At 42.7% G+C, this 14,546-nt stretch overlaps 1 protein-coding gene across 1 annotated transcript in view; it reads left to right on the forward strand.

Moving 5' to 3' along the window:
* csmd3b (CUB and Sushi multiple domains 3b) overlaps window positions 1-14,546 on the forward strand; it is a gene marked incomplete at its 5' end in the record, with an annotated part of 405,005 nt that overhangs the window by 373,693 nt on the left and 16,766 nt on the right. The window contains 6 exons of the mRNA XM_080014654.1: window positions 1,646-1,840; window positions 2,319-2,492; window positions 7,975-8,148; window positions 11,657-11,830; window positions 12,412-12,597; window positions 13,053-13,226. Of these exons, the coding sequence (XP_079870780.1) occupies window positions 1,646-1,840; window positions 2,319-2,492; window positions 7,975-8,148; window positions 11,657-11,830; window positions 12,412-12,597; window positions 13,053-13,226 (1,077 nt within the window). The remainder of the gene's footprint in view (window positions 1-1,645; window positions 1,841-2,318; window positions 2,493-7,974; window positions 8,149-11,656; window positions 11,831-12,411; window positions 12,598-13,052; window positions 13,227-14,546) is intronic.

The raw sequence follows: 14,546 nt of genomic DNA on the forward strand, positions 1-14,546 counted from the left end.
GGACACCTGGCTTGATGCTGCAGCTTCGTCACTGTGGATGTTTCTGCACTAAGCTGTAATAAGGCATCAACTCGTCACATATAAGGAGTAATTAGGCACATTAGTCATTGCTAGTAACATAGGGCCACATACAGTATCTAACAGTTGAATGATTTGATGATATGACTTTGTTTAACCTGTGCTGTCAGAATGCTGGCCATACAACACAGAGTATTTGTATGCCATTGCGTCTAGGACGGCGCTAGTCTGCAAGTGGAGTTCAAGTTCTCATCCTGCAATGCAACTCTTTATTCAATTATCAGTTCTTTAATCATCACGAACTGCTGCAATAACTCTGTCCTGTGGATGACCTGTAGGATGACAAGAGCACAGTTTTTTGTTACACAGAACCACCACCAATCCCCTTCTTTGGTGAACTATCTCACCATGTTTTTGTCTATGATAAACGAATCATCATTACTACTCCAAGAGGGGGAATCACCAGGGGTGAGACAAATAAACATAGAAACAAACATGTACATGGAAAAATGTAAACATAGAAACATCAGACGATAAAATGTATCGACAAAACAGAGCTAATTAAGTTCAGGAAAATGGGAACAGTAATTGGGCACATGGCTTCTTCCTGTCATAGTTATGGCAGTAAATGAGGGAGAAAAGGAGAGGGATGTAACCTGGAGGGTGTTCGGGGGTGTGTTTAAAGCAGGTGCTGGTGGTGTGTGTGTGCCTGTGATGAGTCTGCCTGTATGTGTGTGTGTGTGTGTGTGTGTGTGTGTGTTTGTGTGTGCACGCGACTTGTCCCAATTAGTTCTTGTGTATGAGGTCGGAATTATATTGAAGCGCCTCCAAGCAGCGGAAAAGGGCCCGCAGCGACCCCTGAGTCCCGTAGCCGTATAGACACTACAAGACCCCAAGCATCTTGCCCCGCAGCCTCAGTACGCCAGGCAAGGACCACAGGCCTGGAGCCATTCTCCGTGCCAACAGACCGACCCCACCATACCGCAACTGGCCGGTCGAACCCGAATTACTCGCACCCCTCCTGCCCCGCAGACCCTGGTCTAGTGGAGAGTTGCTTGGAGTAAGATTTATGTGTGAGTGTATGTGTTCTAAGCTAATATGGGTGGCACTCCTAGCCCCCCCCAAGCACACCCGGCCAGGTTCAGGACCCCTCCAGGGTCCCAGGACCCTACAGAACATCCAATCAGCCCTGGCACGACAGGCCACCCCCCCACACTGGAAGCAGAAGGACACGCAAGCCCCACCACCCCGCCAGCAGGGCGGGCGACCCCAGCAGCGCGCCAACCAACCGAACATGGGGAAAAGATCCAACCCCTCCAAGCCCCAAACCCTCAACCGCACCTCTAACCAACACACAGAAGCCAGCTGCAGGCAACCCCCAAAGGCACAGCCCCTCCCTACCCCCAGAGACCAGCCAACTTAACCCAGAGACAAGAGCAGACACCGTCCCCCGGGCCTGTTACCCCCTGATAAATACTTAGAAAATAGCTTGAAAAAGAAAGCAAGAAAACAATCATTTTTATTTGTTGATGTGTGCTTTTTGACCCATCATTCATGCTTTCTAGAGTTGAAGTTGGGGTTTTTTGAGCCCAAAAAAATCTATTAAATCTATCCCTTTTCTCCACAGTGGTAGTATGTCCGAGCATCGGATCATTCTCTCTGGAGCACGGCCGCTGGAGGATCGTTAACGGATCCCACTACGAGTACAGGACTCGCATTGTGTTCACCTGCGACCCCGGCTACTACCGCCTAGGCCCCGCCCACATACAGTGCCTTCCCACTGGCGTGTGGAGCTGGAGGAACGAGAGGCCCCACTGCCAGAGTATGTTCCTTTTTTGTACCCTATAATAAGTAAGAGATAATGCGCAGCCAGGTGGTCATTATAACAAAATAACCTCCGACCTTGCTTTTTACACAGCTACTACCTAGGAAATATAATCCACAGCAACCCATCCAGCCCTGTAACACCATAGCAAACTATTCACCCTCCAAAAAATCATTCACCCTACATATGTACTGTTATTAAAATGTCTAATTGGTCTTCTGTTGTAGTTTCAATGTAGCATCACAAGATGTGGCCACTAGCTAGTGTAGGCGGAGTGATGCCCAGCAATATAGACAGACAGTGGTCATTATTCAGAAATAATTGACTGGTTGTTACTGATTGCCGCTATTGACCAATCAGAATCAAGTAATCACAGAGCTGTAGAGAGTGTGTGTAAGTATTTCACGAATGTGTGTGTGTGTGTGTGTGTGTGTGTGTGTGTGTGTGTGTGTGTGTGTGTGTGTGTGTGTGTCAGTAATTTCGTGCGGTGACCTCCCGGCTCCCCCCAGCGGGAAGAAGATTGGGACCCAGACTTCGTTTGGTGCCACGTCCATCTTTACCTGCGATCCCGGCTTCATGCTGGTGAACTCGGCAGTCAGAGAGTGTCTGTCATCCGGCCTGTGGAGTGGAAGTGAAACTCGATGTCTAGGTAAGTAGAGAAACTGGAAATGTAAGGAAGATTCAACGTCTTTATTTGTCACGTGCACAATTATATCTATAGATAAGATAAAGATAAGATAAGAACAGAAATGTATGTCCAATATTCCAAATATTATGTCTAAAATCACGCCAAAAATCCCAAGTATTCAAATCCTAACGTGATGGCAAAAGTGAATGAAGTATGTATGATATAATATAATATCATGATGTACGTGCATGCAGAGTACACATACATTGTGCATTTCCCAACTTCCTCAGTTAGGAACAAAAAAATGCAGTGTTTTGGTGAAGCTCAATAAAACAATAAAATTTGCTCAGTAATGTTCATTTGCTCAGTTATGCTCAGTAATGTTCATTACTAATGCTCAGTAATGTTAATTTTCTTTCCTATTTGAGGTATAGAGCACACTCCTTGTTGTCATTAAAAGCTGACACTATATGGACTTAGTGTAAAACGTTGTTTGATGAAGTGAAATCTCTACTGAATCCATTATGTGTGCACTGAAAACGCCTTTTTCACACAGGCGCGCAAAACTCCCTCTCGGCATTTTACATTACAACATTTTTATTTTTTTTTTAGAAACCAGAGACCAGGGAATTACTAATATCCAGGAGACTATTAGAATACTGCCTACCAAAATAAATTCCGTCTGGTCAGGATTTTAGTTGTGCTTGTGTAAAAAAGAAAGCCTTTGGTAAAGGTTTAAATTGTATATTTAAAAGTCAGATGGGTATGTGCTTCAAAGAGCCGGGCGAGTCTGGATCATTTAATGCTCCCAAATGCACTTGTTTGATTCCCAAATGTTGGCTTTGATTTGCTGGCTCCTAACATAAAAAGGCTTTCAAACTAATACTGCATGCATTAACAACACATACACACACACACACACACACACGCACGCACGCACGCACGCACGCACACATTCACTCACAAACACACAGGAAGCATGTATGTGAAAATCTATTCTAAAATCTATTTCTGAACAAATTTGAGGGGAGGAATAAGCAATCCAGTTGCTGAACATTCACTCATATTTGATCTACAAGACAAAGAGAAGACAAAAAAGTTAGTTTCGACCTTGGGTGATTTTAGTGCTCCAAGCTTGTGGGCGACACGGACACCGCACCGCCATGCACCGGGACTCTCTGACATAGGGATTTCTTGTTTCGTGTTAATGTCGGAAAAATAATAAAATAAAATAAATATATCTACAATAAAAACACACTATTTTTTATTGGTTTTCTTTAGAGAAACACACAGCATATTGCGTGCGCAGCGCACTGTCTATCGCATACTTTTTTGTTTTCTTTTTAAAGATTTGTTTGTTGAGTTCCTCAGATAGAGGGCGGTTCTAATTAGAATGAAGCCTTCGGCGACGCCAATCAGGGCAGCAAAGCTGAACGGCTCATTTTAGGACGTTTTTTGGAACAGACAGCTCACAAAAAACTGACTGAGTTGTCTTATTTCATTAGTAGGCCCATCAGAGACCCAAATATATGTGCACAAGCACTGACAAAGTGAGTTTTGCCTAATGGGTCCACTTTAAATACCCAAAGACGGAGGTGAACACAAAGGACTAATTGACACAGGTGAAACGATTAACAAAAAAGAGAAGACCCAGGAAAACAAGGGACATCGCCAAGACCAAACCAAAATGACACACTAACTACACAAAAACAGTTCAAAATTGCGATGCGCTGTCGAGCGGCTAAACATCCTGGGGTGAAGTCAAGGTGAATTTTCCTGCACTAAGTGTGTTGATAATAAAACTCCCACACCAGAGCTGATTTCCCAGTAAAACATTTGGTCCCTGCTAATGACTGAGGAATACACATCTCATAATAAGGAGGACGGTATGACGTGATGCAAGTATTACACTGCTCGTAAAACAAATTTATATGACTTGCATTTCAAGATATATAATGCTGAAATTATTTCTCTATAGTCTTTCTTTTGACTTTTGTCGACTTAAATTCAGTCTCAATTTTCATTTTTTTTTAAATTTTTATTTATTTAACAGGGACACTCCACATTAATAAACATTGCTGTAAATGCGCCAGAGTTAGCCAAGAGGACATTTTTCATCCATAGTCCCTGGACAGATGTTACAGAGTCACCCTAAAAACAGGATATAAAAACAGAATGTAACATTGAAATCACAAAGTTATTGAGATCATTTATAAGCATGCAGAACAATAATTAAAAGAAAGACATAAAAAGCAGGCACATTATATAAAATACATAAATCAGTCTAAGCCAAACCACAATAAGACATGCATGCAGGTACATGAGGGCAGACAGTGACCGGGGACAGCCAACAGCGACAGGTGAGAGACAGCAAGGGAAGCTCAACACAGACAGACTGAAGGCAATCAGGTCAATTGAGTTTTGGTGCTTACAGAGCTGAGTACTAATTAACCATTTCTTTAAATGAGCTCTAAATAAACCGTGTGTCCAATTCTCTAATAGTTGCTGGGATGGAGTTCCATTCTAGTGCAGTTTTAACAGAGAAAGCAGACTGCTGACTGAAAGTACTTTCTCTGAGTGGGATTATGCAATCTCCTCTTACTGCACTTCTTGTGAACTGATATGCAGTTGTTCTTATGTTGAAAAGCTGCCCGAGTGGAGGATAAGTCAAGCCATATATTATCTTGGACACAAGACAAACTTTTACATATTTAATCATGTTTTCTCAAACCAGCAAGTTATTTATTTTTAATATTGGGCAATAATGAAAATGTAGAAATTTTAAGTGTTTGTTTATACAAAGACTGTAATTGTTACGCTCACTGACTCAGAACAGATGTGAACCCATAAGCAAGACACAAAAACAATCAGGTAAGAAGTCAAAGTCCACAAGGTTTATTCCAAAAAACAGACAGGGGTCAAAACCAGGAGATCAGTCAGAGAAGGAAAACGTATCCGGCAGGGAACAGCCAGAAGTCCAAGGAATCTGGCAAAGAATGATAGATCAGAAAGTCAGGCAGAGAATCAGTGCAGAGAAATAGCCAGAGAATCATAGTTCAGGGAAATCAGGCAGAGAAACAGAGTCCAGGGAAACAGGCAGGATTCAGAGTTTAGAGAATCAGGCAGAGAATCAGAGTCCAGGGAAACAGGCAGAGAATCATATTTCAGGGAATCAGGCAGAGAATCAGAGTCCAGGGAATCAGGCAGAGAATCATAGTTCAGAGAATCGGGCAGAGAATCAGAGTTGTGCGGGAAAGAGCTCAAAATTTCATGGGGGAGGACCTGCAGAACCCCCACTAAGATGTCCGCCCCCCCAATGTTCAAACGAAACCTACGCCACTGCTGACGTGCAAATCGGTTGTCGGACATGGGCATAGGGGCGAAAGACTAATCTAACCATCTAGTAGTTGGTCTAGAAGTTTCCCTCAGGATAGCTGCCACTTGACACTCACAGTTTTATCTGGTAAATCGCTATCTTGAGCTTCTTATGTTAACATTTGCGTGGGGTTGGTGATGGGGGTGAAAAGGCCTCCGTTGCAATTGCCAGGCCATTTTTTGATCCTAGTCCATCACTGCATGGATGTTAGTGACATATCATGAGTAAAAGACCAGATGAAAATTAAACGTGAAAACAAATATACTCAGAGATCAGGGAGGATTCATGACAATAATGGTTTTAGAGTAGTGGTGCTAGCCTGTGACCAGTTTGTTAAACAGTAAGTGATATGTGAAATGACCATAATATGCATGTCATCTCGAATGAACCTGAAGTTTTAACGATTGAATTTCACCCAGGTACAGACCTTTTTCACAGTGGCCTTGGAAGAAAGTTTGGAATCAATCAGAATGCTGCGTTACTTGCATTCAGATATAACCAGTAGCCTCTCCCCTGATACAAAGACATCTGGCTACACTAGAACTGTTTGTCTTGGTGAAGAACATGCATGCTGTTTTTGACACATTGAGTTGCAAACAGCTTTGCTTTAACCATGCTGATTTATGAACCATGGAGTTTGAGTTAATGAGCAACTTGTGTCATACTGCTACCATGTACATAAATTACACTGTCATGTGCATACATTTGGATGTTGGTGTGAGGGCGTACAGATGGAAAATCATTGATATAACATAGCAATGGGACCAGGATAGATCCTTGTGGAACACCTGTGGACAGATGGAGGGCAGCTGATTGATGATTCTGTTCTCAGACATACTGAGATTGATTAAACAGATATGATTCTATCCATTTAAGTGTATCTGAAAAAAATCTGGAAAACGTAAGCTAGATTTAGACATGAGAATCCGATGATTAGGTCAAGAAACACAGCTCCAACAACACCACCTTTATCCAATAGAGATTTGATTTTTTTTTCTGTGAAAAACAGTTGGCCGCCTCAGTTGAATAATTGGCTCTGAAGCCAAATTGCATTGGGTGCCAGGAAAATGAACTAGTATTCAGATAGGAGATGATTTGCAGCTACCAATTTCTCTGCAACGTTTGACTCTTGTCAGTAGGATGCTGATAGGCCTACAGGTAGAAAGGGGATCTCCACTTTAGAATATTAGAACAGCCAATTTCCAAAGACTGGGAAACATTCCCTGGGAGATCGAGAGGTTAATCATTTTGGTAATAGCATTGGTTAGTGTTGTGCTGAGCTCTTTGAGCATTTGTGTACGCAGGAGAAAAACATTTTTCAATTGTAGCACAGAATCAATAACGTAGTGGTTAACAGCTTAAACTACATGAACTGTATTGTTTGTAAGCTTTTCATTTACTTAAAGTTCAAGCAGTTTTCCTTCTTTATTGACAATTATTATTATTATTATTATTATTATTATTATTATTATTATTATTGAATAACAAAAAGTAACACCACTGCAAACATCTCTGATACCCAGTGATACATTTCTTGTATTTCCTTTATTGTATTTGTATTTATTTTATTTCTTGATGCTTTTATATTTCCTATTATTGCAAATTCAATTCCAGTTCCAGAACATCGCTATAAAGTACAAGTCCATTGAAGAAATATATCATTTTATATATTATTTCACAGTAGATGATAAGGATAACGTTGTTTGCTGTATAACAAAAGCTTTTCAGGACATTGTTAACACTACCTGGAATTGTTAACTTGTGCTTTGCGAATATTATACTCTATAAAAAACATGTGCGTTTCTTGAGCCTGAATTGAGAGTCGTGAAAGGAAGATGGTCCTTCTCTAATGCAACTCAGTCAATTCAATTAGATTCCGTTTTTTTTCTGTTTCCTCTCCTTGTTTAAGTAAAAAGAAAGTGAGTTAAACAAAGACAAGGATAAAACACACAAATTAACTTTAACAAATAAAACCAAACAGGGGGATTGAGTAGACATTGTAATTGTTTAAGTATTGACAAAATTGCACATACAATGATAGATACAGTAGGTATATATTATATGTATATTCATTATTTATCGCCTTTCTTTCTTTCTACTCTCTCTCGCTCTCTCTCCCTCTCCCAGCTGGTCACTGTGGCATTCCAGAAGGCATTGTGAACGGTCAGGTAATTGGGGAGAACTTTGGTTACCGGGACACGGTGGTGTACCAGTGCCTGCCTGGATTCAGGCTGATTGGATCATCAGTCCGAATTTGTCTCCAAGACAACCAGTGGTCTGGACAACTGCCCGTCTGCATACGTAAGGAACACTCACAAGCCCACACAAGGCTGAATCACAAACATTAAACACATTGATAAACATGCAAACAAACAAGCTACAGCAGTCGAAGACATGCTCCCTAGTTTCACAAAATCAGCATTTCATGCTCTGCCTAAAGCTATTTACAATATTGTTTTGTGATATACTGTTGTTAATTCAGACTCAAATGCGCATGTTTGGCAGTGTACAATACAATACCTGAAAGAATCCAGTTGTCGAATCCGGTGCTATAGAGCTTTATTTAAATACACAAATAAAGTGACAAATACAAACTCAAAGTCACTATGAAAGCGCAAATGTCATTAATGGAATAATGAATTATAAATTAGGCGTAGCTTGTGGAGCCAGCTCTGTCAGACAACTCGACGGTGCCACGCGCTTCCGCGCCCTTATGGGCCGGCCTGTTTAAGCGGCCAATCGCTTTCCCTACCTGCTTTGCTTGCTGTGTTGCTGCGCTCCCTCCACCTCCCCTCCATCTACCTGACCGTCCCACTCTTTCATCCAGTGGGGGCATTTGAGCTCATCACACACACATCACGCTCATATTTCTGGCTCATTAAGCATGTTTTGTGTACACCTCCGTGGGAGCGATGAGCAGTAGAGCCCGGACGCCCAAACTCAAACAATGCTAAGTAAATAAAGTTAATTTTAAACTAAATCGAAAGCTACGTTCATACTGCAAGCCTTAATGCTCCATTAGGATTCATTGCTCATATCCAATTTTCTTTGTTTGGCTGTTCACATTATTTTTAAATGTGGCCAATATCAGATTCCAGTGGCAATGGGTCACGGTCCTGAACTGACCCTCATGCGCAGAAGTAGCAAAGACCTCACACGCAACACGCTGTCGTACAGAAGTTAACATGGCAGGCAAATGCCCCGTGGTAGTTGGGCCGCGTGGGAGTCGGATTAAATCCTCCAGACATACCAGACAGACCAGAAATCCAACAGCAGCATGGTGCTTTTTTGTTTCGTCAATAAGGAAATGTACACTCTTCACACACTTTTAGATCCTGTGCTATTCATGAAATGCGGCGAGCGTGGGTGGCCCCTAGCTAAGGTTGATCAATATCTATTTATCTATTTTTCTATTATTTATTTTTCCTCCCCGAGGGTGGCGGGTGGCAGCGGTGTGGGCGGCCATGGTGGGGGCGGCTGCAGTGTGCCTCGCTCTGACAGCCTCACACTCAGTAGTGAGACTGAGGTTGCATTGCATAAAAACTGACCTGTATCGGATTTCGGACCACATATGAAAGTGGCCCAATTCCGAATTGAAATGAAACGATCATATTCCATGTGATTTGTGCTATTCACATTGTCATGAAAAAAACAGATCTGAGTCATATATGAGCAAAAAAATCGGATTTGGGCCATTTTGGCCTGCAGTGTGAACGTAGCCTAAGAGTTGTCTGTCAGAACTAATTTTACGATGGGTCGCACCACCTTGGCATTCAACGTTTGGGAATCGTTCTCCGAAGCAGCTGTTGTATAACCGTAACCTTATTTTTCATCGTTCGTCTAACTGCCGCACAACCGAGGGCATCGCTGAAAAACACGGTGGCGAAACAATTAATTGATTCCCATGCTTACCTGGGCTGAGTCCTAATGATCGAAAAGTAAGGTTTAGTTTGAAAAATACCCAAGATTTCCTTTCAGGGTCTCAAGATGGCCTCAAAAACCTCTGTATCCAAAGGCGAGAGGAAAGTTGAGACAGTGGAGTCTGAAAGAGATAAATAGCTCTGCTGGGGGCTAATACCACATGCTTTGACAAAGAGAGACTACTGTGAAAAACTGCTAAATAGGGTTTCTCACTGTGAAGAGTCTGAATGTTTTTTTGGCAGCAAATGAACTTCTGTTGATGTAGAATTAGTACCATCCCCAGCCAAAAAAAAAGGAGGCTTGTGAAAAAATATGAAAGAAAATCAGCTCCTTGTCTAGAAATTGTGCCCAGAGGAGGTGGATGCTAATGCACTTTCTTCCTCTGAGCCCGGGGTTGAAGGCATGCAAGGGGAAAGAGATGTTTCATTTATTTTTTTTAGATCTCTGTGACCTCTCGCTGACATTGATCTAGAAGGACAGGGAATGTTTGTTAAGCGATGTAGGTTGTTGTGGGTGAGCGTGTTTATAAGGCTGCATATCGTATCACATCACCAGATGCGTGCATGGGTGGCTGGGAATTAATAATGTATATGTTATATACATTTGCGCGCCCACCGCTGATGATTCTGTACAAATTTGTGTGTCTGTCTGTGTCTGTTTTTATGCAGTGCTCGGCTCTGTGCTGTTTTTATTGAGGTTATTCATGCGGTAGTTATTGAAGGAAATCATTTCAGAACCAAATTATACTGTAATTATGGAGATGAGAGGCTCTTGTTTAGAGACACAAACACAGAATGATGATGAGGCTGCATCTGTGTGTGTATGTTTGTTTATGTGTGTGCGTGCGTGTACGTGCGGGTCTGTGTGTTTGTGGGTCTATTCCCCCTGGATATGCTGACGGTGTCGGATAAATTTGTAACTTAGGCAAACAAACAAACTCTTCAGATTCTCACTGATCGACCTCAGCTTCCCTCCTCTCCCGTCTCCTCCTCTTCTCATCTCGTCTTCAGTCAAACGCCTTTTCTTCTCTTCTCGTCTTTTTCCTGTCCTCTCCACCTCTCCTCTCTTCCTCTCCTCTGTCTACCTTCTTCTTCTTCTTCTTCTTCTTCTCACCTCCGGCGACTCCTGTCCTGATATCTCCCCTTTTTTCTCCTGTGTTCCTCAAACTTTTCCCACCTCTTTCCCCCCTGCGGCGTGATGTGTTAGACTGAGAGCTAGTTAGAGTCACCAGACACCAGACAACTTTCGGGGAGATTTCACCGTCGCAAACAAATTTCGAGTGTTGGGACCGAATCATATCATTTCACCTTTATGGAAGGAGAAAACGTACAATTTCCTTAATAAAAAGCCATTACACACCGGTGCAACATCAAAATGCAAGCTCCATTTGCATAATGTCCATGCCCGATGAATATTCACGCATGAAATAATGCACACTGAGTCCGGTGCCAATTTCAGTTTTATAGGTGCCCAATTCTGTGGCAATATAAAAAAAAACATTTGTGACCTCAAAGAGCTCAGTGTACACTGAGATCAGGTTAAGCTCATCCTTTCTTGGTACTTGGTTAACACAGAGGAAAGGTGAGCGAGGGAAAAACCTCGCCTTACCTTTTGACTAGTTTCACGGTAATGGACACTCACAGGTTCATACTCTTACTTCAGCTGCAGCGCTGGACCAACCGCAAACCATGTGTTGAGACTGTCAGCCGTCCATTTGTCATAAAACAATTTGTTTTTTGTTTTCAGAAAAATATGCTTTCAATAAAGCTCATTGACACTCTTGTGCACTTTTTAATAAATAACTGATGATTAATAACGCAGTTAGTACTCAATGTTTGTAAACTTGTAATTCCTACGCTGAAAACATCACCTGCTCTCTCCCGAACAGCCATCAGCTGCGGACATCCAGGAAGTCCCATATACGGTCGCACGGTGGGGAATGGCTTTAACCTCAACGACGTGGTCAGCTTCGTTTGTAACCGTGGTTACGAAATGGAGGGGCCTGCACGCGCTCAGTGTCAGGCCAACCGGCAGTGGAGTCACCCGCCCCCAACGTGTAAAGGTGGGGAGAAAAGTTAAGTCTGTTCACCCCTAACCTTACCTATTGTTGCCCCTAACCCCTTAATTAGCTACCCAAACTCTATCCCTCTCTCGGTTTTCTAAAAAACTAGATATATGCCCTGAAAAAAAAAGCCCATAGCTCTACTCTGCAGTCATAAATGCCAGGCTCATTACCGCCCGGAAATGAGAATGGAACAGCTTACTTAATGTGTTAAGATCCAGGTCATATCACGTAACTCCTTCAACATAATTTCCATCAAGCACCACAGCAGTGCTCGTCTTCCGTTTCCACACAAAACTTAAAAACCCAATGAACCGGTGTCAGTGAATCATGCAGAGATGAGAACATGGTTTAGAGGAAGATGGAAGAAGAAGCACAAAATGAAATGATTTGCTTGTATCCGGAAGCTTTAGGCAGTTGGACAAACCTGTACAACCTCCATCATATCCTTTTAGTCTATCAGCCATCAGACATCAACTGAGAGGGAAGAGAAATAACGCTCTCTGGTTCATACCAAATAACACACATCTCTTTATCTCTGTCTGTGTATGTGTGTCGTCCTTGTTTCCCTCTGTGTATAGTGGTGAATTGTTCTGATCCAGGAATTCCGGCAAATTCGATTCGGCAAAGTAAAATAGAGTACGGGAACTTTACCTTTGGGACGGTGGTTTTCTACGACTGTAATCCAGGATATTATCTGTTCGGGTCTCCTGTGCTATCCTGCCAGCCCACTGGGCAGTGGGACAAGCCGCTACCTGAATGCATAGGTAAGTATGAAGTGTATTATAAAAGGCTGTCTACCTACAACACCCCCATAACTCTTTTTCACCATGTTTTGTGTGCCCATTGGTTTTCGTTTTTAAAGTTTCATTTGTCAAATGCATATCAGTACAATGAGCGTCATGTTAGAAATGAAATGCTGGCATTCTGCTTACTGTTGCTTTTATGTCCAATAATGTCTTTCTGTCATAGTTAAATGGGGCATACGCTGGAACTCAAATTAACTCAAGAAAAGCATAGAAAGCGTTTGAAGTTGATAAGGACCTTGATGAAAAAACAGCCATCCACTAAGCATCTTATCAAACGGGTTCCTTGGACTGATATGGAAACGGTTGAGAATCACTGCTGTTTATCATCTATAAACATCTCGACGGGCCCCCAATGAGGCCATCTTGCCAACCATCTCTGCATAATTCACATGCATATGTATCTCTGCCTCCAGTTGTAGACTGTGGCCACCCGGGCTCCCCCCCTAACGGCCTGCTGAGCGGAGACAAGTTTACATTCGGCTCAACAGTTCGATACTCATGTCTGGGAGGGAGACAGCTGAAGGGGGATTCATCCAGAACCTGTCAGCTGAATGGAATGTGGAGCGCCCCGATGCCTTTCTGCTCCGGTAATTGGGTTTAACCTTTAATTGCATGTACAGACTTTCAAATCCCCCACTTTTCAAAGGCAAAGTGTGGAGGGAGCCGAGCCATACAGGTGCACAACGCGTCGGGAGCCCGTAGACTGAACAGACTGCGGAGCCAAATATTTCCGTCCACCCAAACAACACGCTGCCTCCGTTCCCTTTGCTGCGGGGTGAAGGCATATTGGAGGGAGGGGCGGGGATGGACAGAAGGGCTTTGACAGCCCTAGAAGAATATTTCAGGGCCTGAAACAGCTGTTCTCAATCGGATTGTTTCTTGGTTTTATATCCCATAACATTGGCTCCTGTGAGGTATGCCGTGTCTCATTTCAAAAGCTGGAAAGAATGAAAGGTGAGAGAGATGTAGTAAATGGAGAGACTGGACTGGACTAATGGAGGCTGAGGTGGTGGAAACTGATGTAGCAGACAGCTGAAGGGAATATCTTCTACAACCTTTCAACTCAACAGGCTGTGAAAGGCCCCCTGTGACCTTCTGCTGTGGGAAAATAAACGTAATGTAGTACAGACTGATAGGAACAAGAAAAAATTGTTATACATAAAGGTGGTTTTAGCCAATGAACCTACTTCTGAACGAAAGGAAGATCTATTAGGCTGATTGACACCATGTTTGATTGACACCAAGACGCGCGCATAGAAATTGTTCTTTGGCTACATTTCCATTAAGTCTTCTTCTGGCCGTGATAGGATTAAGGCAAACTATAGACGGAAAGCTGCCATTGTTTTTAATTGTATACCATGAAGTGCAGCACGGATGAAAAAAATAAACATTAATAATTAATTAAGTTCCTTAACAGGTAGAATGCAGGCTGGTATTGTTCTCAGGAAAGCCCTGCCCTGGACATTTGGAAAGCAAACATAAGGTGTGAAAATATACAGAGATCTGTCTGACTGCTGATACTCCCTCCAGAACGGCTCTTTGCAGCCTCTTATGTAACGACCTGACGGGGGACATTCCAGGAAAGTTAGCTTAGAATGCGTTATTGTTTCCAGTAATTAACTAAATGATTTGATGGTGGGTGAACAAGGCTAATGATCTCAGAAACCACTGGTGGTTTCCATCAGCCAGAGCTCCAAAAACAGTTTGCCCCCCCCAGGTCCACGTTTCACTCCTTGGGTTCCAAAAGTATTTGGTTGTTCTCTGCAAATGTATCTTTGAAACACAACGGGCGACGTTACACGTTACAAATATCTCAAGCATTTACAGTTCTAGTCCTTCAAGCAGGAGCAGTAGGGACCAGCGCAGCATGTGGGTCTAAATCCTATTCCCTTCCTGTGAGGTGACCT

This window comes from Zeus faber, assembly GCF_960531495.2.
Source record: "Zeus faber genome assembly, chromosome: 1".
In the NCBI taxonomy this organism is placed as follows: Eukaryota; Metazoa; Chordata; class Actinopteri; order Zeiformes; family Zeidae; genus Zeus; species Zeus faber.